General features: G+C 41.6%; 2 protein-coding genes across 5 annotated transcripts in view; both read right to left on the reverse strand.

Annotated features, from left to right (window-relative positions):
- LOC122565691 overlaps window positions 1-20,210 on the reverse strand; it is a 114,573-nt gene extending 94,363 nt beyond the window's left edge. For all 3 annotated transcript variants that reach the window (XM_043721918.1, XM_043721919.1, XM_043721917.1), the window contains exon 1: window positions 20,025-20,210. In XM_043721918.1, coding sequence (XP_043577853.1) covers window positions 20,025-20,034 — 10 coding nt within the window. In that variant the 5' untranslated portion in view covers window positions 20,035-20,210. The remainder of the gene's footprint in view (window positions 1-20,024) is intronic.
- An 835-nt stretch (window positions 20,211-21,045) lies between these two features.
- LOC122565762 lies at window positions 21,046-24,240 on the reverse strand. Of its 2 annotated transcripts, XR_006316270.1 has the most exons (4): window positions 23,853-24,240; window positions 23,220-23,644; window positions 22,020-22,316; window positions 21,046-21,949 (listed from the first exon to the last, which is right to left on the reverse strand). XR_006316270.1 is itself a non-coding variant. In XM_043722073.1 (2 exons), exons 1-2 carry the CDS (start codon window positions 23,946-23,948, stop codon window positions 23,387-23,389), a joined length of 354 nt encoding a protein of 117 aa, XP_043578008.1. In that variant the 5' UTR covers window positions 23,949-24,240; the 3' UTR covers window positions 23,137-23,386. The 2 variants fall into 2 exon arrangements, 1 of the variants encoding a protein (XP_043578008.1); XM_043722073.1 differs by lacking the exons at window positions 21,046-21,949; window positions 22,020-22,316 and having other exon boundaries at window positions 23,137-23,644.
- Between the last annotated feature and the right edge of the window lie 275 nt (window positions 24,241-24,515).

The following is a 24,515-nucleotide window of genomic DNA, read 5'->3' on the forward strand; positions in this document are numbered from 1 at the left end:
TACGACCGTAACTAGAGAAAGAGGATTTCGTTAGAGAAGTTTATCTTATCTATAGGAAACTATGATCAGCTCCTTATTTTCATATATTACGTGCACTCTGTGCAATTTTTCATCTATAGATCTCGCGCGAAATGAATAAAAATCCACAATCCAATTATCAACGATACGACGAAATGCTGATCAAAGAATCTCGAAAGTTCTAAAATCTCCAGCCCACGTCATTTACAATTCCCCTCCATATCTATGTTAATTTCGACACTCGAACGTGCCTATAGATTCAGTAACTTAATCGAACGACGTAATTATGAACATGCGGCGCCATCAAGGATAACGAGCCGGCTTAATAATTTAATCCTTGCGATGTGGTGAATTTTTTCTTCATCGAATCGCCCACGATTCGTTTACGTTTTATGGAAGCTGCGTGGTTCCTGCAGTGTCGTGAAAGCGTTTAGATATGACACAATATGTATGTAGTTCCGACAACTCGTACTAGTTTTCTTCTTTTTACCGTGTGTGGATGAGGATCGTCCCACGCGTACGAGATAGCGCGTGTCAGAAGGAAATTTCTCCTCTTAGGTGATTACGGATCATTATAAGAGTATTCGTTTTAATAAGCGTTCATCATATACACAGGGTTAATCTATTATTACATTATTATATATAGCATTACGTCAATTAATGAATTGCAACTGGTGTATAATTTGTACACGATGAAACTATAAATTATTTTCTTGTCGCTTTAAAACACAATTTTCCTCGGAATGCTGTTAGCGAATTGCGCTTACCAAAGATCGACTTTTTCTAAGAGACTTAAAATCTGAGCCATCGAAGAACGCCTGGAGGATACAGTTAGGTATTTAGCGAGAGACGTCAAGCTTGAAACAGAGCCTTAATTATTACGCTATTCACCTTTTCTCCGGCTACAGCGCGTTAAGGCGCACGCGTTAAAATAAATATTTATCAATCGTTGTACCGATTTAATGGGAAAAAGTGACGCGACAGGAGATTCTCTTTCTCTCTCGCCTTGGTCACGCGTACCTATCTGTTGCAAAACCGATTCGATTCGCGCGAGAAAAGGAGAAATGCAAGCGAAGTCGAAAGCTTGTCGTCGTCATCCACCGACACGGATTCGTCTACGTGACTATTTGCTACGAAACGCAATAACGGTTCCCGTGGACAAAGACGTTCAGCCTAGAATTCTAGTCACTGAATTCGACCAACATCATATCGTTGAATAATAAATTTTGCAAATTGAGTGAAATTTCGCCATTCTGCGTAAGAAAGTCGCTCGTGAAAATGTTTCGACGTTTATAGAAACTTTTTGCGAATACATCGTGCGTGTTATGCAAAACGTTTCGAGATATCATTAACGCTGTAACGGAACACGAATCGCAGATAATATACCTGTAAACATTTTTTGCGCTGTTCAGATACTTTCGTGAATCACCATGGCAATTTCATATGGACGATATTGACGAATTTCTTGAGATTTTGCTACTATTTTAGTGGTTTTGCGTTCTCTCCAATCTTTGATACTGATAATTGTTCTGAAAGCAATGAACCTGACTTCTGTCGAGATTCGACATAATCACTGTGGTAATTCGTATAATTTGCGGTGTATCTCGTCACGAATTAATTCCACTCCCCATGTCAGCAGCCACTGGTGCGTTAATTAGCGTCGTTTCATAACGATCCTCGAATAGGGAGGAAGCATAGGTCAACAGCCTGGCTTTAACCGATCGCCTTGTAACCGATGATCGATTACGTCCCGACCATTAATGTTTCCTCTTCATGAACGAGCGTCCAAATCGATTAACTTAAACATCGTTGAATTAAATCTGGAAACCGGACTCACAGCTTCATTAGCATTTGATAATCAAATTTCGCTCGTTATTTCAGCGAAAACATATTCCGCATAGATTTATGTGTTTAAGCAAACGCGATTAACATTAGAGCCATCAGAACGCTAGAGACCATCTGTTTGTCGTTTTTTAGAGAAATTTTATGGATTTGTAATCATACATTTTTGAAGCCCCGTCACTTCCTGTCACAAGTAATGATATTTTCCCAAAGCGTGCAAATTAAGAAACATCATGAACTGCTTACTTGCTTACCTATTATTATTATTATATGTATATATTCTTTGTCGTAATTTAGGACGACATCTTCTATCATAATTTACGACGACGATTAAAATCGTTGCAGATCAATTTGTTCGTCGTTTTCTAATTAAATCGTACCTTGTCGAAAATGAGAAGATAAACTGTTGAGATATGTATAATTTTCTGTACTGGACTAGGTTAAACGCGCAGTAAGAATACTTGTATGCGAGTATCAGTGTGTGGAAGTGTGTGTATGCGCGACGTCTCGAAAACAGATGAAGGTAAACAGTTCAGTCCTTAGAAACATCTGGAAGGACAGTCGGTTAATATCGGGTATAGAAGAAAGTGCTGAGACGCGTGCAGTTATGTATCGATAAATATAATAGAGATCATCCATTAAGTAAATACATAATTATTCAAACATTAATTAAAGGTGTAAATTTTGTGTTCCCATAACATTATTTCGGCTTCAAAGATCCAAAATCCTCAACATAAACCTCTGTACAGTGGTTTATCTTCCATTTTAATTTGTTCAGAAGACAATTTTTACACTTTAGTAGTCGGTTGCTCTTGCATTATATACTATCCTTCGAGATATCATCTGCCGATACCATATTTGGCTAGAAACGACGCGATTAAGAGTCACGTTTGCAAGCGAAACGAGTATCGATAAAGATATTGCTATTTTAAGACGAGAAGGAAGCAGTCGACGATGCCGCGTGCGAACCGAATCAGACTCGGTTGCAGCGCGTTAAGAAATTCCTATTCTGAACACGATCAGACGTCCATCGTATTTGCCTGTGGCAACATCCGGCATGAATCAACAAAGTATAAAAGCCGGCAAGTGATTCGGGCCTAAAACATACGCCCACCGCGAGCTCAGAACGAGAGAGCGGCCGAACGAAGCGAGACAGAATTATTCCATTGCGAAGTGAAAGTTCTTCGAGTTGGTTCGAGTACAAACTAGACTGGCGTAACGCGTGCTGCTCTCATCGTCCGTTCTTCGTCATCGAATCAATTCCAAAATTTTTGTTATTAACTCCAAATGCCGCTGGAAGTCTGTTCGTCACTGCTCTGAATTATTTTTCTAGCTTTCGTAACATTTCTATGATATTTAGAAACGAAAAATCGTATCTTCGAATTCTTCGTAATTAACGTCTTTAGAGATAAATTTATTAAAACGCCAGGAGAAGATAAGAATTTCTATTTCTCAGTTGCGCTCGTTAAAAATTTTTTAACGTATTTATGAATGTTAATCGCGTGTGAGAAATGTAATATACGTATACGGTCGTTGTATTTTATACGAGTTTCTCAGAAGTCAAACCGATTAACTCCACTTTTTCTAAGTCTCTCAATTTCATTACCTCGATGCATGATGAACTTAATGTTGTGTTACCTTGATGCACGATTCTACGTCTGCAAAAAGGATATGGCATACTTCCACGAGTTTATTTATTAAAATAACACAGTATAACTGATAGTGAATTTAAAAAATAATAATCTAACAACATCCTTACTCTTTCGTACTTGTCGGCGTACGAAGTCGATCATTAGGGCTTCTGTACGACTTACATGTAACTATACACCAGTAACCATCACGCGAAATTAGAGTCTTTCTTTCTAAATCTCTGCCAGTTCAATTTCCTACGTTGTATCTAATGTATATAGTTTCCTGCAGTCCATTTACGACCTTTCTAGCTGTTAAATTTACTCGATGACTGTATTTTACAACACCTCGCCGCGAAATTATACCTTTACACAAAGGAAACGTCCGATCAATCATCGTTTCTTTTTTTTCCGTCGAATCCGCCACGAGGCGCAACGGAACGTTGCTCATTCGTATGCGAGCGAGGTCTCAGGAAGTAGCAGAGAGGTAACGAACAATTCCGTCCAGCAGCTGAAGACGAAGCAACGTCCAGGGACGTGGTTTTGTTTTCGCTATCCGCGAAAGCCCAACACCGGAATGTGGAAAGCAGCCACGAACTGAAACTCGCACGGCCATTGTTTAACATATGGCTTGCGTCACCAGCCGAATGCTAATGAGACGTTTATCTCCCCGTTATTTCCAGCGAATTAAATCACCATCAGCAACCTTGAGCCCGGAGGATACGAACCGTCTTGCGTTTTCACGCTAAAGCGCGTAAAAACTCAGACGATTACGACTGCAACTACTTTTAAGTCGTAACTTTTAGAATTGAACGTATTACGGTTGCAATCAGAGACTTTGTATCTCTTCAGATATCTTCTTTTGCGGAATATTTTATTCGTAAGAGGCGTGAAACGTACTCGTACGCGAAAGGTAGTAAAATTATAGTGGACGATAAGATCAAATATTTAGAAACTAATTTATATTTTTATAACATCCATTTTTGATCGTAGATACTCGAGAAGAACAACAAAGAGAATAGATTAAAGTATACCGCGCTATTAATGTTTTTTCAAAATATCATATTTTATTTATGCATTTTTTATCTGGCAATATCATCCAAGTACGCGTCATTCGCGTTATTGGAAACGTTTTCGTCGATAAGATTTACGTCAATTTAATCATTCTGAAATATTTAGTACCATCGTTCACCGATAACCACCGTGACAGTCAACTTGTTAAATATTACAATTGGCCCCAATTCGATTGCAAAGATCGTGTTTTTCCTTTCCACGAACTTTCAGAATGGGAACAGAAAATTGAGCACGGAACTGCGTACTCTTCGAAACGAAACAGCGATCTACGCGTCACAGCTCGGTGGAATGGTACAAATAAAGTTACTCGGAGGAGGAGCGTCGAGCCGCGAAGCGTACACGTGTTGTCAATACCGTTACGTTTTCCACGGATTTCGCGCTGGCCCGTGTTGTTACGATCCACTGAAAGAGACGCCTGGCGTCGTAAAGCGGTGCCTAACAGTAAAGGTCCTCGTAACGCGAGCATCCTTCGAGCTCCGCGATGATAGTCGAAGCGTACGGTTCCGCGTGCAACACCCGCGCGTCGACGTCCCGGAGCGATCGAAATTCTCCTCGGTGCGTTCAACCCGCCTCCAACAATTACTTTAACTACATTTCCCGGAGGTCCGCCTTTTCCTTTGGTTCTAGCTTCGTATAAACAACTCGATACCTATCGTATCGCTCGACAGAAATCTCACAGCCAGTCGTAAATTACATCATAGACCTGGTGAAACGTGAACGAGAAGATAATGCGTCACGTTCATCGAACGGAGTACCATTTTTGGCACGTACAAGGCGATGACGCTGAAGATCGATGAATAAATGCGTTGCGTTGCGATTGAAAGGAACGCGGCTGAACGAAGAGCGTAGGACGTGAGAAAAACGAGGGAAAACCAGATGGTATGTGTTGCGCGAAGACGTGCGAATGAGAGCCAAGGCTTGTCTCTCTGGCCTCGATTCGAGAATCGTCTCGATTAAGTAGTCACTGCATAGATGTGACTCGAAGTTAGTTGAATGTTTAAATTATCGTGTAAAAAATGCGATTTATTTTATTGCGTACTCGTAAAAAAGAAAAAAGGACGAGACTGATTTGTAACGAAGTTAGTTTCTCGAAGGATACATTTTCTTAGGTAGCCGTTTTTCACTTTTTAGTAGCAGTTTCATTCGTAGATAAATCACTAAACACTTAGTACCTGCGGTCTATGACTTACGGATAGTAACTATCCAACGATGCTATCTTGTATGATACTACAATAATTTAATTGTATATTGTACATACATATGTACACGTGTAAATACCAAACAAATGAAGGATACGATCCTCAAAATTTTCTAATAGGCGATAAATTACATATGACTGTTTTGCCATCGCAAGTGCCTATTACCTATATATTAGCTTGATGATGGCCAAGGTGGTATTGTATGAAGTAACGCTAGTATATATCCTCTACGTTCGTATACGATGTTAATTCATGAAGAGAAGAGAACTTCACACTCTGATTCTTCACGGGATAGTAAGATCTGTATCAAGCTGCAATTAATAAAGATAAGCAGTAATTTTCTAACTTGGTGTTCCGAAGTCGATCCACGGATACAGTGGAAACAAAATCATTCATCGTAAGCTTCTTATAGACGATTCGCAATGCTTCTTGAATAATACGTGCAAACGAAGCGATTTCAAACGGTCGATCGGTACGAGAGAAAAAGAGAGAGAGAGAGACAAGCCGTGATGAAAGAACCCTCCAGCACATAACCCTCGAGCTTATCAGGCATGAAAGTTGTTTAACGATAGCCAGCTCGAGGAACGCTAATTACCGAAGCGGTGTAAAATACCAATTATCGACGTCGTAAGCAGTTTTAAGCATCCTCGCGATAAAACTTTCTGTCCACGATGGAGACGTTATGGTTGATGGTTCGATTATATCGTAAAAACGATTATTCTCCCTCTAATCTTTCGTTTGCTTTAATCAACGAGTTATTCGACATTACGCGACGATCATGTTATCGTCCTATTAAACGTAACTATTTTCTCCCATGAGTCGCGCTTTTTTTTCCCACCAACGTGTATCTCTTCTATCTAACGGTAAGACGTTCTGGTTGTTCGATCCGTGGGAATCTACCGCATAAAAGACTGATAAACGTGTATGATAAATTGGATGATCGATTCGATATTCATGGAATTTTAGTCATCTTTATAGCATGTATTTGCAGAGTACGAGGATTTGATGGAAGTAACGCATGTTTTATTAGCGTTATAGTTCGCTTGCCTCGTAAGAGAATTACTCGAGGATATTTCCACGTGGTGTAGAATAACTTAACGGATGCTTTCCCTAAATATGGAAAGACTGGTGACACGTTTGTAATCGGCGCGATTGCTATAGAACTCGTAGCTACCGAGCGCGCACTGTCTGTTGCAAGCATTGAACTCTCCGGTCGCGACCACTTAAGGCGCACGCTACGAGAACGTGTCACCGGTTATTCGCATAACACACTAGCTGAGATTCATTATCACGTAATAGCAGAGTGTTCTTTCGACCTGGTTGAAATAAAATCTTTCCTCTTATCCACTTTTACTCTCATATCGTACCGTTTTCTTTTATGTCGCGATAAAACTTTCTCGATAAGTCAATTGAAAGTTATTCCGAGAAACAAGATAGGGAAAATGTTTAAGCGAAGAGCAAATATCGAAACGTTATTATTCACGTTCTTTGTGCCGTTTTGTGCGCGTTGTTCCCTGTCGAAATGACGAACAACTTGACAAGAATGACTCGCAAATTAAAATTACTCGAAGAGATTACACGCGAACGATGATGAGGACGAAACAAAAATTGGCGGATAATAACTCGTATCGTGGCTCGATGGACCACTTAAGGTGTACGACTGGCGCAGAAAACGGCGGCGTTATTATCGGTTTGGACGAAGCGCGTACGCACGCCTGGATGACTACTGCAAAACGGTAAAATTACAGCAATTTTCCTGATCGCCGTCTAACACGTGTTGCCGATTGTTAAACCGGACAAATTGATCGTTGCGAAAATTCACCGTTCTAACGTTTCTCGCGCCGCTGGCCATTTTTTCATTGTAGGACGCACCTCGTCGAAACGGGAAACAGATTACCGGATAAACGGGAATTATCCATCAGCTATCTTCGATCGATTCGTTTCCTGCAACTCTGAATGAGCATTTAGCATAGAATTAGGGACAGTTGGTTCCCAGAACCGATTCATGTATCCACTTTACCTAACTTTACGTGTCGCAAATTTCGAAATTCGCTAAACAGTGTGTAATCATAGAAACGTGCAGCTTGTTCGTGAAAATTCTATAGAATCTTTCGCAATCTTAAAATGTGTATACGCAATCTCGATCGCCATCTTTGATTCGTTTTATACACCTATATAGCGTTACCACATCGATTGGCTACACTTGCCACACAGTTACAGAAGACCATCCACGAAACTAGAGAATCCCGGAGCAAAACCTTCGATATATCTCTGTTTATTTGTTCCGTGAAATTTGCAATTTTAAATTCTCCCGGGTTTTTCTCAAATTCCATCCAGATGACGGAAAAAATAAGGAACGTCGGTGAAACCGCAAGGTCAGCCAAGAAGTCAGCATAAGGAAAAGGCAGGGTTTCCTGAAGCACAACGCGAGAAACACGGCGAAAGGAAACATCACGTCGCGTAATGACTCTCGTTATTAGAGTCACCGGCGCTCAATGAAATAATAAAATCATCTACGTAATCACCGTGCGCGTATGTGTACGTAAGTACACGCGTTCGCGTAACGGAACCGCGGAAGAGAGCTCGAAAAGTAATTTACGCCGCGACCTTTTGACACTGCCATCTCGAAGCTCGAATAATTGCATCGTAACCGTTAAAAGGTGGAAAGGTCGAGTCCTCTGCTTAGTCTGCGATCGCGAACGTGTTAGACGACTCGCGAGAATTATTATTAGTGGAAATTGTGCCGGGCCACAGACTCGGATAGAGCTTGTTGCCGTTTCTCGTGGACATTCATCACTGCTGCTTATCCTAAACAATCAATCGTGGCATAAACAAGCACGCTCGAAGGCTCCACGTACTCGAGACACTGCATGACGATGATTGAGGCTTCTGTTAACGTCTTCCGGCAACCGAGCGATGCTGAAATTTTATTAGTGGTATATAGAAGACACACAAGGGTTAGCTGTACCTACGGCAAGCCCTGCTGCGATATTTCCATTCCTATTACCTTTTCCGCAACATCGAACGATGATGCTCTGACTGACCATTGTCGAAGAAGTAGAAATTACATGCATTATGTTTAGTCATAAAGCTGTTATTCAGCCTTATTTTTATCCGAATGAATTTCTTATATATCTATGCGTCATTCTTTTTCTGTCGATGCGTAGGTTTAATTTTAACCAAGCTATTTGCTGGTTAATTAAGCCTAAGATGTACAACAGCAATTAAGGAAACCACGCAAACGCTTCTTATTGCTTTTCTTGTCGATGCATATAGGTTTGCTGTCTTTCCTCTGTATCGTCCTCAAAGGAGGAAGACTTTATTTGCCGAACAGAGAGAACCACATCCTCGTCTCAATATTCCAACATTTGCTCTGCTAATATAATTTACGTAACGCGTTCGTTCGTTTCTCCTTGCACATTTCTTTTTTTCTTTTCATGCAATCGTTTGTAATTTCATTAGCGGTTAGAAGGCTCGTCGCTGCAACGGTAAAAATCGGCTCACGTTTTGCATACACCGGTGATCGTACCCGTAACTCTTTCCCTCCAGCATTCTTTCTTAGCGTGATGCAAGACGAGAACACGGAATCTTAGAACTTCGCTGCACTTGCAGGTTCGCCGACGAGCTTTCGGGTAACCGCCGCCGTCACAAATTTGTAAACAGACGTGACGCTGTTTTACAGTTAAGCAAACGGCCAGCTAGAAATTAGTCGTGCGTCAGGTACGCTCGGCCTGCAGAAACCTGCTATTTGTATGCAAATTCGGCGCATACATTTAGAAGCCAGCTGATCATCGGTAGATTCGTTTTTACGCCGTGAAAATGCAATTAAAGAACCGTATTTCCCACTTAACGTATTCATCTATTACGTTCGAACGAATCAACTGTCCAGGGATAGTATCAATACTAGGAATCGTATTCATAATTACGCTCGTAATTCTTGGTAGGAACCGTAAGTCGACACAATAATCTCTAAGACCACCCAATAAACGGAAATTTCTTTTTTTATGAATGAAATAAATTATTCACGATATACTAAGAAACATTGATATAATACCTTGCGTGCCCTTATTTTATTCTCTCGACAGAAGGCAATTTTTTGCACAATTAAACCGATGCTAGTGGTGAAATTTTACAAGCTACAAGCTATCGATAAATATCCTTGTATAAAATGAGATAGATCCTATGAATAATAATAAGAAAAGTGAAATTTTGTAAGTCTTGTCCTATTTCATATGAAATTTTCAAATTCTAAATCAGACGCCTACGATATTTATCTTATCAATTTATTCCCTACTTTACGATTTCATTTCCATATTTATTTTACGATATTTCATTTATTCAAGTACTTCTAAGAAGATCATGAATCGAGAGAAACCGCAAACCAATGGCATTATGACGGGAATACCTAAAAACTCATTTCTATACATAGCATCACGTACAAGTATTTCCTCGTGGTTAAATAGTATGACAAAATATTTGCCATCTATAGGTCGCTACCGTAGGTGGTCCGAGACTTTTGCACGATGCTGTACGTGGCGCGAAGAAGATTCGAAAGGAATGATAGAACTGGAAGAAATAGCAATCGCAATAATCCAGATCGGCGAGTTAGTGGAACGCTTCGATGCGTTCGAAAGAAACGTGACAAACTAGTTTTCAGAGGCACTGAGAAAAGCAAAAGTGACACTTACAGACGTGCCATCCGCGTAATCGTTACCAAGAACCTCGCGATCGGATGTTCTTAATGGCGTTGCAAGCGAACAAGGAAGAGGAACTTGAGGAATCGATATGATTAAATTTACTCGGGCTATTAACTTAGCCGTATATCGTTGCTTTACAGGTGTTCCTCGATTACGAACCACTTTGCTTCGAGCTACGTGATGATATCTCCGTCCTGCAGAGCCAATGACCATGACATCCTGACCCACGGGGTTATTCAGTAAGAATCGATTGCTCCAAGCCATGAAAAACGTTGAGAGCCAACTAAAATTGGTCGCTAAGTATAGTTCTGCGTTGTGCTCTCCTTTTTTTCTTAGAGATGCCTAATGATAGGTAAAGTCTGGTTTGGATATTACGATAATTTACCAAAATTGGTATTCAAGTACGAAGTACAAGAAGGAAGCGTGATCGTTAAAAACGGAGGTAAAGCTTTGCGTGTGCTGTGCATACTTAAAGAGTTTTAGGTATGTGATATTTGAGCGCAGGAAAAATTTCCTGCACTTTGAAAATTCCTGCGAATTGAAAACGAAATTGAAACTTGTTTCATTTTTTATTTTCTTCCTCCGTCGGTGTTCTCTGTGTTTGAAGAAAAATTCCCTGAAATTTTCGGCATAAATGGTCTATAATCGTTTAGAAAACAAGGAGAATTTTCGACACTGTGTACAGAACAAACGATAGAAAATTCCGAATCGAAAGTTCAATCAAACCACCTTCTGTTTTCCTCCGTGATGAGAAGAAAGTTTCCTTAAAATATCCTCACGAACGACGGAAAATTTGCGGAGCAAACTATGCGGCGTAAAGCAAACAAACGGTGTAACATCCTGAATTTTAAGTAGAAACTTCTTCTATTTTTAACTTTTTTCCACTGTGGCGTTCTCTGAATACGCTCTGCAACCAAAGTGAAGTTACCTAAAGTCGAAGTAAGAAATTGAAGCGACGCAAACGGAAACGTCTGGGCAACGTAACAGCGGTGATACGAAAGCGATTCCCGGAGACAAAGGAAAACGTGTACCACAGCTACACGCCTGGTTAAAAAGAGCGACCTCCTTGAGAACGGTCCTTGACTCGTAGAGACCGACAAGATAAGAAGAAAAAGGAAAAACGGCGCGAGTAGTTATAGAAGTAGAAGAAGAAGAAGAGGCAAAGGATGAGCAGAAAAGGAGAAAGAAGAAGAAGAAGAAGACGAAGAGGAAGAAGGGAGAAGGGAGATCCGGAGGCAAGTAATGGCGCCTACACTTGGTGGCCGCGAAAGGTCGAAGAATATTCTGCTTCCGAGGAGCGCGATATACGAGCTAGTAGAATACGCAGCATCGAGGGCAGGAAAAGAAAAAGAAAGAAGAAGGGAGAGAGAGACGAGGAAAATATATCCAGAAGCATGGATACCGGTTGCTTGTTTCTCTTCTTCTCCCACGGTTTTCCTTAATATGGTTAATTAAGTACACGAGAAAATCATATTTCTACATAACTGTGGGTATCCAGTATTTCCTTTAAATTAGATTTCTTCCTGTAAATTGTATAATTATCGATGTTTAATGACGTTTCTAGAATCACGGACATCTAAACCAGTTTCTGATTTACAAATCTGACGATTTTGCGTAAAATCTAATTAATATCGGGGTTTCAATTGGACGGGATTTAACCTCGTTAAACGCGTTCTTTCGTTTCTTGCCTTCTATCGTTAAAAGATTCTTAAGTTCGAGAAGAACGTAGGATAATCTTTACTGATATATTTTATACAAAAGATTTTCTTAAAACGTTGGTTCAAAAGTAGAATGACAACGATATAAAATTGAGATATAAATTATGAAAGTTTGCAACCGGGAGTTGATAAAAAGAAAGAGCCAAAGAATCCTAATTTTTCCCTTCTCCCCCGGGCAGACTCGCGTTCAAACGGCCATTTATAAATTTCTCATGAGAATATTCGCGAGATGTTCGAGGGGGAGGTGCTATAAATTATAAGGTGAATCCTTTGAAAATTAACGATTCGATCCGGAGGATGCGGTCTAATGTACACCAACGTTCTTCACCTTCTCTCCCCCTGTGTCCCGGAATGATACCTGCGGGCATGCGATGCAGAAGGTCGCGAGATGTACTCATTCGTGACCAGAAAGATCCATGAAGGGAAAACCTGAAGACGGGAGAAAGATTCGACGTTCACACACAAACAAAATTTACTCTCGAACACGAGCTTACATTCGTCCCAACAACTGGCTATAACGGATACACTCTCTCTTCCTTTCTCTCTCGTAGACCATCGACTCAACGAAGAGGAAAGAGAGAAAGAACGAGTGGCGTCTCAGAAACGAAGGATGCCTATAATCGGCAATGGACGACCGCACCTCGCCACTTTCGCGTTGCTTGACGTGGATACCGGTCTAACCGATCGACCAGTTAATCATCATCGTTTCACTCTAACATTCTATCGTTCTCACGCATGCTCGTATTTATTATACGGTAGCCGACTAGTGATTTTCGTGTGGCCCAGCAACCGGCCCGGGACGCGCATGATTTAATTAAACTAATGAACATCTTTGAAATAATATATCTTCCGATAGAAAGTAGCCATCCGGATCGATTTGTCAATCTTTACCGACAATTTTAGCCTAATATCTACAGAAGCAAGATTGATTTAACAAGGATCGTTTTTATTTCGAACCTTTCAATTACTTTTACGCTTCGTCTGTCCCCTAAATCGGTTATTTCGTCCAATTTCGTTGCACGTAGTATTTTCAAAAACACAGAATATTCTTGAGCGGGGAAAATCGAATTTCCTCCGAAAGATGACGGCGTTGATCGTCGCAATCAGCGATCCGAAACGTGCTCTTGCATTTGTGAGTAGAGAAGCGCGGCAAAGATGCAATTGGGCCGAGGAAACTGCCCAAGGGTCTGCATAATTGAATGAAGTCGAAGTTAAATATTACTTACGAAACTCATAAATACGCAAAGATTATACAGGAGCTGGTTCGCCAAGCGTTTTCATGACTTTTCATCTTCAGAGGCACGCTGGCAAAAAGAGTGTGCCCCGATCTCTGCTCTAGTCTTATGCGTAGCTAACGCGTACGCTTTGCCTCATTACACCAGATAGACGCTTCGTTCTTTTTTTTCCTCCATCAATGTATGCGATTGAATTAAACTCGCTTATACAGGTCGGACAAAACAGAAACTGACGAATTTAATATCCCCTGCAACAACCTTAACTCCGCTTCTGTGGAATATGTGCCGCTTTCATGAAGAACAGCATTACAGGAACACCCGACAGAAACTTCGCTTTTCGTGATCGTAAAGACTTGAATTTCTTGTTACGTAGCCTGTCTATGAGACGAATGGAAAGAAGAAAGGACGACAGAAGCGATTCCGGGTATAATAACGATGCCGCGTCATGCGACAGAAAATTACCAGCTGAAGCAAGACCAAGTCCCGATGAAGAGGGCTTAATTGCACTTCCTTAATTATCGAGAAATTTTCACACGAATATACCAAGGCACGTGGAAATCTAGATTTCCCTGTTGCTTATCCACTTCCTATCTTCTCGTCCGTGTTCCACCCAGGCTTTTATACGTGAGAACCGAAAACAGCGTCCTTATCGCTTATTTGCCAGCAACGAGGAACGAATTTGATATGAATAATTTCCATTGTGGAAAACTCATATCGACGTTTATAACGAATAAACGTGATATACAAATTTTCCATCCAAATAGGAAACTGATGAACGTATCAACAATGCTAATACCTAAATGTAATATCAAAAATGTGTTATCCGTAAATTTGTCAAATGTAAATTATAAATGTGTTAATGCGTGATATTAAATATCAACGATGTAAATAAATTTAATATTTAACGCTTAATGTTAGCAATTTAACGTATTTAAATTAATTTATCGACATCGTTCGGTGTCCAATTTTGTTCATCCGATTCTCTAAAATCCAACGTTTCCCGAACAATGTAGAAAATTAACAATGTCGCTATCGAGTTAAGTACGCGGTCGTGAACGTTCCCAAGCGGGTCTAGTCGAATAATTAAACGCTGCCAAGGATGACTCCGCGTTGTGCTTATTAATTATTTCCAGCAGAGACGGCGGATGCGCCAAGCAAAAGCGCGTCTGAAACGGGCACTTTGCGTGCGATACACATTCTCGATTACGCAACCGTGTGCTGTCTGTCAACGCTAAGTTCAAACGGGGTCACAGGTGACGTACGAAAAATTCTACGCGACTTTTACCCTTTGCTGTGCGTGCACGACTCACAAAACCGAGTCGTTCCGGATGATTTTCACGATATTTAAGCCTTGCACGAACGAAACGATGGAAAGTTTTCGCCGTCTTCTGGTTTCGCTACTTCCACTCGAATGTAAGAGTTTCTCTAAATAGACATGTATACCGTTACATACTCTTCTGTTTACAGCATTTCATTCGCGTAATTCGCACAAGAATATTCGAGCTGATCATTCCTCGGTCCAACGAAGCTCGAACAAGATGAAACGTAGCGATTCCAAGCATTCATTCAACCATTCCCATCGTTTCGAGCAATGTGCCAACCTTGTGAAATTCTAATTTCAAATGCAAGAATCTTCAGCTTCTTACGATTCTTTTTTCTAATTCTATCAGACGCAAGAATCTTCAGAATGAAAACATCACAACAGATATAGTCAGAAGGATTATTCTTGCGAATAATCTGTGATCTTCGAAAGATCTATACGATGTCGTACAACGTGTCTGTCGATGTTCGAACGATACAATCAAAATTAATCGACATCAACATCACGCACCTTTATGGTAACGTCTGGATGGAAATAATAGTCGCATGTAACAATGTAAACGGCACATCTCTCGTGCATTTATCCGATCTTATTTAGAGCGTACGTCGTCAAGATCGTAACGATTGAGTAACGCACGGTCGACCCACGGTAATACCCACGCATTTGCTCCAATTTCCATGGGTTTCGAGTCGTGACCGGGAAAATGACAAACCCGTGCACCGTGACCTCGACAATGCCTTTCGCTGTCGATCGCGGCGAGTGGTTCGATCGATGACATAAGAGAACGGTCAGCGTTGCTAAGCATTGTTATTGGCAGATTACGGATGTTTGTACGCTTATGGAAAAATTAAGTGCGCAAGAATATACAATTACGTTTTTGTCGATTTTCCATAGAATTGAAATTTTATTGATCAAAGCGTGCAAACGACTTATTCAACGAATACACCGCTTGAAGTATCGAATTATTTGAAATTTCTTTTCTTACCATATTTCGTTAAATACGTGGTAGAAGTTTATATATCGATTCTCAGAAGAGCTACGAATTTCCCGAACAACTCGTAGCTATTAGCGTAGTAAGTAAGAAGCTGCATCGTACGAAGAATACTTGTCCGACTTTCTCTATGTTCAACCTTAATCCAACTAAGAGACTCTCTTCGAAATTAAAAAATAACGCTACTTGACACAGCGTTCTCAAGATTTCCAAACCATTACGAGTTAACCGGACGATAATAGACGCAGAAAAGGATAAATACGTATTTCGTAGTAGCATGCACGTTTTCGCAGTAACTTCAATCACTAATCACGTAACACCGACAACTCGTTCGAACAAGACGAATAAGCATAAAGCAAAGCATCGCGTAAATCATGCCATAAATCAAACTCTCGCTTTCGAAAACTCTATCTGACTCGTCGATTCTTCTCGCTCCTTGTCTTTTTTTCTTTGACCAAGATAATACCGATGAACGAGCAAAATGTTGCTCGCGTTTGCACGGTCACGTTTTAATGGCCGCGAATCGACGCGTAGAACGCTAAAGTACCGGTCTGCACGGCTTCATTGTACATCTTTCCTTTTGAATGCTGTTTCGCTACGGGCGCGCAACCCGAGGAATTCCAGGAAACGAACACCGGTATAATCGATTTTAGTCGCAAGAGCGTGCTAGCGAGCGCGGGCCAGAAACGAATGATCGCGTAATGTATTCGGAATGCATTTGCAAGATAATGGAGCCTCCTCCCGGTTCGTGTCATGCCAAAGATCGGTTAGGCGTCGTTCTATGAAAATAGGTTCTCGAGTTCTGCCTGCAACGATGAATCCTACTGGAACTTAAGCGAACAAATAGCCTGACCAATCATCGGCACGGTGCTCTTCTACGACAGATGAATTCACGCTTTACTCGTCATCGTTCTCCTATTTGTACCGAGTGATTTTTCAAGTAACGCTTAAATTAACGATTTTGTGAGGCAATGGAGCGAAAGTTGTTCCGATTTTTTGTACCGAGTCTGACGAAAGAAAAAACGATATGTTTATTCTTTTTTTTTCTACGTACGCTTTAAGGTCACCGATTTTTTTTTTTTTTTTAAGTTCTATTTTTGATATGACGAAAGTATGCCGACCTGCGTCAGATCGAGCGAGAATAAAATTTCTTTTCGATGATCGACTTTTTTATGTACGCAAGGTTTTCGGATGTGATTTTGAGAAAAAATGAGGTCGGAGACGGTGACCTTCTTCCGCGGTTAGGAATCGGTGTCACGCTTCTTCGCGGCCTTGAACTGTCTCCAAATGATTCCATACGATTATCCAATGTTTCTTACTTATTCGATAAGACATCGGCAAAAAAAGATTGCCCAAAAAACCAATTCACCAAAGAGAACAGATATATCCTTTCTCGTTCCATTTTTTTCGATCCTCCGTGAAAAGTGCAAGAAATTCTATCTGATTTAAAAATATCATTGTCCTGTTTTTAAACCCCTATAGAACCCTTAAAAGAGAATGTGATTCAAGAATACGAAAAAATCTATGAACAGACTTCAAGAACGACTTCGAGATCTTGATACCATTTTTACAAATTTACCATCTTTAGACACCCTACGCAATCCTTGAAAAAGAACGATGCAAGGATATAAAACTGTCCATTAGAAAACTTTATACCGAGTCACGTATGTAAATGTTGACGCTATTTTTACCATTTATCATTGTAATTCCCTTAATCGCGAGTATTACTAACAATTTAATGTCTTAATTCCCTCATTCATGATTATTTTTACATTGCCGACAGAATTTACGTAATGGCGTCAGCAGGTGGTCGCTGTTAAAAATAGGTACTTGCGTTACATCCGGAGACGATGACGACCGTCCGAGGTCCGCAAAGGACGCCACCAAAGGATCCACACTAAGTCCTTCACTGTCTCGCGGTATTCTTCCTTTTTCTTTCGTCCTCGCGTTTTCCGAAACTGCTCACTCACTCACAGCATCATCTTGGCGGCACTCGCGACCCGTTTTCGCCGCTTAATCATCATCATCCTAGGATCCTTTTTGCACATCTCGTCGATTTCGAAGCGAACCGGTGAAAGCACGCACTCCCGCCGCAAAACCGGATCCGAGCCAGCAAACTTCTACCATGTATATACTTGTCACAGAAAGTGTCTGCTCGAATTCACTGCACCTCAGGTATCACGTACACTCGGGCGTACTCCAAGTTGCCTCGAGTGGATCGATCGTCGATACAGATACCTTGGAACGCGAGCGCGAAACGCCCCTCGATAATGTCGTCCTTTCTTACACGAGTCGAATGGAAATAGCTTAGGTTCGACGTTCGTGAAACTTTGAACGTCGTTCTTTTGAAATGAGAAAGAAATTCGGGAGAGAAACATTCGATAAAATGATATATATACATTGCTTTCTTTCGTTACATTCTTTTCGACAATGATTCGCTTCAGGTAGATTTTATTTGAATTTCTTGAAATTTTATGAAACCTAGTACGACCACGTTACATCCATCTAATGGAATTGAACGTTTCAGTTAAGATTCGACACCTTTTGACTAGATCTTATCGGGGCTACGTTACCTTCGTAGGAACGAGATCTTTATTATTAAACACCTCTGGATGTTACCACTTCATTTCCTCTGTATCTCTTCCTTAAGAGATGCAATGTCGAATTTTTGTCGATCGATTTTATTAGAGCGATTTAGATCTCTGGATCACTTTGTTCAGCCGTCCGCTTGGCTACTCGAGATCATGGGAGAGATTCAAGGTTAACAGCGGAGGCTTCAGCGGGTTAGATAATAGCGGTGGATGATTCGATTCGGTCGAATTCAATTTCCAAGACGAACCAGTCTTCCACTGGTCGATCCTTTCGGGGAAGAGGATTCCAGCGAATCGTGTCGCAAGTAATCGCGAAACGAGTAAACGTAGAACTAGTTTAGAAAGAAAATTTGCAACGTGGTTGGTCCAGATTTTCAACGTTAGCGCGATCGTTACTACGTGTACTTTCGAAAGCCGTTAACATGGGTACGGTGACGAAACCGGAAGTAATCGGTCGAACGTATGAAAAAAATAAATCACGAAGATGCGATCGTACGAAACGATCGCCAAATACGCACGAAACCGTACGCGTGGAGGAACGAAGAAAGTGCAATGGACGGGGCACGAATACGTGACGGGAAAACGAAAATGGAGAATTTATTTTAACGCGCAGAAAAAAAGAAAAGCAACCGGTTCACGTTACGCCCAGGTAGTCGCATAATTTCTGATCCGATGGTGCGCACACCTCGCGCACATCCTTGACACCATCTCCCTAAAGGATGTACTAAAGGTCGAAACTATCGTGCGCTCTGACATAACTGCATTCGACAGCACCTGCACAACCGTTTTCACCAAATACCTCTGTCTTCGTTTCGTATACTTTTTATATTTTAATACGTTACGTACGAAGGATCAGGTTGGAAAAAACTGTAACGGATCGATCGACGATCTTACCGAGATGATTCCACCGATACGACGTATCGTATTCTCGGTCGAAAGGACGCGAGATGAAAGTGATGCAGCATCGGCAAAAGTGTTATACTTTTACGCGGAAGATCGAGAAACAGCACAGACTTTCCACGTCCTTCTTCGAGGACTTGTAATTGTTTCAAGGCCAGGAGATTTGTAATTTCCAGGATCAAGACAGAAAAGGAACAGCGAATATTCTTCGTGGAGTTATATTTTTATCGATGAGCAAGAATAAAGGACGTCCATTTTGGAGAACAAACCGCAAAAACCTTTGATCGCAGCAACGTTAATTATCTTGCATTTCGAAGTATCCTTGAAAGGTACACGACTTTCAAACGATCTACGATAGACGATGATCCGATATAATTACTCGCGAATATTCCTACGGAGTGACCTTGACTTTAGAAGAGGCCAAAGCCGTTCAGCGTCGGGTCCAGCGATCGAGAAATATCTATTCTACCGGTCGTCTCTATTTTATCAACTAAAATTAATACTTTCTATCGATCTCGCAATCGCAAATAGGACCAAGAATGTCGAAATGAAAGGAGAAACCATCGCTGAATATCGATAATGTCCGGCGAGTGGCGGACCAGCGCCGTGTTCATCGGATCGAAAAGAGAGAAGGAAAAAGGATCAGATACGATCGCTCGAGAGAGTAGCGGGTTAATGGGGGAGAAACAAGAACGACCAGGTAATCCAGATGGAATCGTTAAAATTGAGCGAAGCAGCGGGCATATCGGGGCAGCAGTTGAATCCTTGAAGCGGACGGTACCCAGGGTGGACCACCGTGCAGCAACTTACCCGTCCCCATGGCTGACAGCAGCCTCCTTCAGCCACGATCCTTCCGTGTATCCGTAGTACAATGTTGGCTTGTTTCACTGGTCGGTCCACGATACGAAATAAAAATAAAATAAAATACAATAAATAAATAAATAAAAACCACCTTGTCGGTGATTAAGTTCGTGAAAAGGACGAACTCTTCGTCCAGTCGGGAGACCGCGGACGAACTAGCGGCTTGCGAAGACTTTTGGTGAGACTTCGACGTGAGACAACGACGACGTCATCACCGGCCTGGTGTCTCATTGGTCGACGGTCCTTCTCTTTGCTCGATCGGCCTCTCTCTTTTCACAGGCTCTCCCTCCTCTCCTTTTCCTTCTACAAACTCCTCTCTCGCCTCTCTCGTTCCTTCTCCTCCTTCTTCTTTTTCCTCCCTTCCCTTTGCCCTCACCTGCACGCTCTTCGATTCCTCTCTGTCTCTCACCTGGAACAATCCGATCGCTCCTACCCGTTCCGACGCGCTTCCACGGGGCTCGACAGCTATATAGAACTCCACGTTGAGTCGGTCGACGCGCCAACTCCAAGTGCTCAACGCTTGCAACCAATGTACCTTGCGCTCGTGTGAGAATGCCTCCGCGAAACTCCTCGAGAGCTAGGCTCTGGGTTAAGCGTCTTAGAGGACAGATGATCCTTTTCCTAGAGGTCAATCGGGACCAGACACGCCACTCCAGTACCTTGGAATTTCACGGAGGCTCTGCTCCGTTACGTTCCTCAAGGTTGATCGCGTTCCACCCGTGTCGTGAGTAACAAGAAAAAATTAATTGAACAAAATTGTGGAACCTTGCCATTTAATGAAGAACAATTTTCTATATATATATTTATATATATATATATATACACCTACACAGTGGGTGGAGCTATTTACATAACTCACGTATGATCATGTTTTACTTACATCTACAGACGCGAGGACCGATATGCACCTCGCATACCTCATCCCGCCGAAAATGGTCATCTCCTTCGATCGTACATATAATTTTACTTAGACATCGACTTAGAATGGTTAAATAACCTTGACGGCACTCATCGATTTGTGATGGCTGCCGACTCACATAGTCGTGCTAGTTGAACCGTTTGCTGATGCATAATTCAGAAGGAAAGGTGAGAAAGCGACGGTGAGCACACGCTTCTTCGATTTACATAAGATTCGCCAGAGCTAACATAGCTTTGAAATTCCTCGAGTACCTACTGGTCCGTGTGGCGCAATGCGCGCAATGTACCACGTGTTCGTGGGGTTTTTCTTCCGGTCACGAGATCACAAATCAACGGAGGGACATCGGACGAGTCGTGTTGGTCGGTGACGTTCGTTTCTACGTCGGCGTACCTCTATGAATCGACACGATGCAAAGGCAGGTCGTAGATTAAGCGTAATGGTGCAAAGTATAGAGGTGCACGTCCGTGGATTCTTCTGCGTGGCCTCCGCCTGTGAAGTGCCTCGAGGCGCCGGGGTTCAGCGACACCGATGTACTCTAGCCCGGCTACACGGTGTCATTAGAGTCGCGTGTAACCAGACTTCGTGATCTCGTTTGACGACACTGCAAGTGATTTCACGGAATGAGGCTCTGCGGAAATGCGAAAAAAGACATTTTCCCGCCTTCGTTAACCGCGAAGGCGTACACAGGATACGAGACTTGATTCATGATAATTGTCAAAGTTGCGATAGGAAGCGTAGATAAAACGCTCGAGAGATGTAACGTCTTCAGGATTTATCGCGTTTGAATTCAACTGAAATAAATTACCGGGATATATCGGGAGTTCAATATAAAAGTAGTACAAGCATATATATATATATATTTTTTTTACCAGCGAATGATTATATACGCACTGTATTATCTACGCGCTGAACCCTCGCGTATAGTCGATAAATCAATCAAATCGTCAGTTAAAACCTACAAATAAACGGTCATTTCATAGTAAAATCCGATTATTATGAAACACCATATATGTATAGGTACTTACATTTCTGTTTTCTGACATAACAAGAAATTTGTCACGCGAAGCGTTTAGCAATCACAGAAGGAGAGGTCCACGAACAAGGCAGGAAAGTGCGAAACCACATCTTCGCACGGATCGATGTGCTCCTTCAATAATTACATTGCAAATATTTGCGAACGTTTTAGCCAACGAAATACCAAATGAGCTTTTTTTGCCGATATCCTCGAAGCGATTCAGTCCCCGGTTTTTCAGTCCTTCCTGCCTCCACCGATTATACGTGTGTGCGTGCGCGCGCGCGTGTGTGTATGTGTGTGTGTACACCTGTATAATACAAGTTGTGTATTAACTGTTGTTCCATGGGCTGGTAGACGATTCCCGGCAAGATCCCCGGATCCCATGGATTTTTCCTTCCGCGGATCGAAGCAACGATCCGTGAGGCACGATGCAATCTTTTAAAGCATCGAGCAACGATCCATGAGATCCCGGTCGAGGGAGATCTCGGCTTCCGTGAATCCAACCAACGATCCTCCCTATGATATCAAGCGATCTTTTGCTTGATTAAAAAGGGTAAAGCTTTTGTTTTCTCGAGATCGCGTTATTTGTGGTTGCCTCGGTCGAAACAATGTTGCGCAACCTGCCAGCGATTACGTTAACGGTGATTCATGGTTTCACGCAGAGCAATTGAAATTTGCGGGAAAGTAAACCATCTGGTCTTGTTTTTAACCCTTATATGCTATACGTTATACGGCTACCTCTCACTCGTAACTTTTTCACCAGAAAGACCTTTATTCTACATAATAATGTTTCTTCCAACACGGCGCATACTATTTCGTTTCTGTCGAAATCGAATCTAAAGTAATCGAATGGACGCGATATATGCGCCAACACAATGGCGAATCTATTAAAGAAAATCATGATAATGTTACCGCGCGTGAAATTTCACATCAAAATACATTTTTATTTGTATTTTAAAGGCCAATAATGCCAAATTAAATGTAATTAAACAATTATGATCAAAGATAAATAGTAAAGAAATTATTGCTTGCGATCGTTACGAATGACAGCTTCAGAACAGAATTCTCATCAGATAAAATCTCAACCTCTAAGGCTTAATCGAACTGCAAATTAAAAAAAAAAAAAAAAAAAGAAAGAAGCAAGAGTACAACGTATCACTTTATCTTTCAAGTAAAATCTCATGATCTCAGATACACCTTAGAAGCACACCTTGTACTTTATACGATAGGGAGCTCGAGTTCGCCGGGGAGTAGTATGGGTAACGGGTTCGTGGGGGCACACGTTCATTTCGTATTCTTTTCGACGATGCGTCATCCGCCTGGCCAACTGAGGATAAACTTCGACGCCAGACCAGGGAGAGGCGATCGGTTGCTCGATCAAATTTCAAAAGCTCGGCCGTCCGCCACGCAAACCACTTTGTAATTAGTCTCCCTTTGAACATCTTGTACATTTTTACGGACACGCTCACGGCACCCCGTGATGACGAGAATGAATGCTGACACTGTTCCCGGAGTCAACTTCTTCCGTAATAAATACCTGCCCCTTTGAGATCTCTCTTCGCTCCGGTTAAACAGCTCGGCTATTCCTCTCTTGGTAGCAACTAAACGCTCTTTTTTCCACTTCTTCTTTACTTCCTATAAATAACATCCTCCGTTTAACATAAATTATCCTCTAATCCTAGCATGGACTAACTACGCGATATTTTCTTTCCTATGAATTTCCTCGATTTAACGCTTGATTATCGGTTCTTTTAGCGAAACGAACGTTAATGCACGATAATGGATAATCTTGGTTACAAAAAAATCTACGTTACTCTGTGGTATTCCGATTTCATGGAAATACCTGTCCTACAGGTTGCAGCAACATGTTCATCCCCCCGTAAAGGTTGAACGAAAGAAGGAAGGATAACGTTCGATTAAAATACCGACCAATATCCATCGGTGATCGATAATAATTGACCAATTTGCAAACGAGCCAGGCACGTGTCACCAACCGACGTGAATGATCCCCTGTTCCATTGAATCATGCGTTACATCACAATGCAATCGCCACACGCTTCGCCGACGACACTCCATAACGCACCGCGCTTTTCCGTCGAGCAACAGGAATTCCTAGATCGGCCGGAGGTCACGATAATCGACGCGTTTACCTCTTTCGCGATCGAACGCCACATAAAAGTATCCAGGCTGATTTATAGCGCGTAATTCGCGCCGCGACGAATTGAAATAGCCAATCCTGCTGCTGATTTTCTTAATGAAAGGCACGATTAACAGCACCGCTCATAATTTTCCTTCCTTTGTTCTCGTGATTCGTTATATCTCTGCAAATCATTTACTTGGCTTTATTAAATATCAAGAATATGTTAATAATGTGATGTAATTGTTGACTTCTGATCGAGGATATTTCTACGACAGTGGTTTCTTTTGCGGGACAACGATTCTCTCACGGATCTCTTGTTAATATTACCAATATTATTGCAAAAATGTTTAGTAATATCGATAATTC

This window comes from Bombus pyrosoma, linkage group LG3, assembly GCF_014825855.1.
Source record: "Bombus pyrosoma isolate SC7728 linkage group LG3, ASM1482585v1, whole genome shotgun sequence".
Lineage (NCBI taxonomy): Eukaryota > Metazoa > Arthropoda > Insecta > Hymenoptera > Apidae > Bombus > Bombus pyrosoma.

Coding starts and splice junctions, on each gene's coding strand:
- LOC122565762 (XM_043722073.1), bottom strand. CDS start 23,948: ATGGATATTGGTCGGTATTTTAATCGAACGTTATCCTTCCTTCTTTCG. Junction 23,645..23,852: donor TGCTGCAACCTGTAGGACAG/GTATTTCCATGA, acceptor TGTTATTTATAG/GAAGTAAAGAAGAAGTGGAA.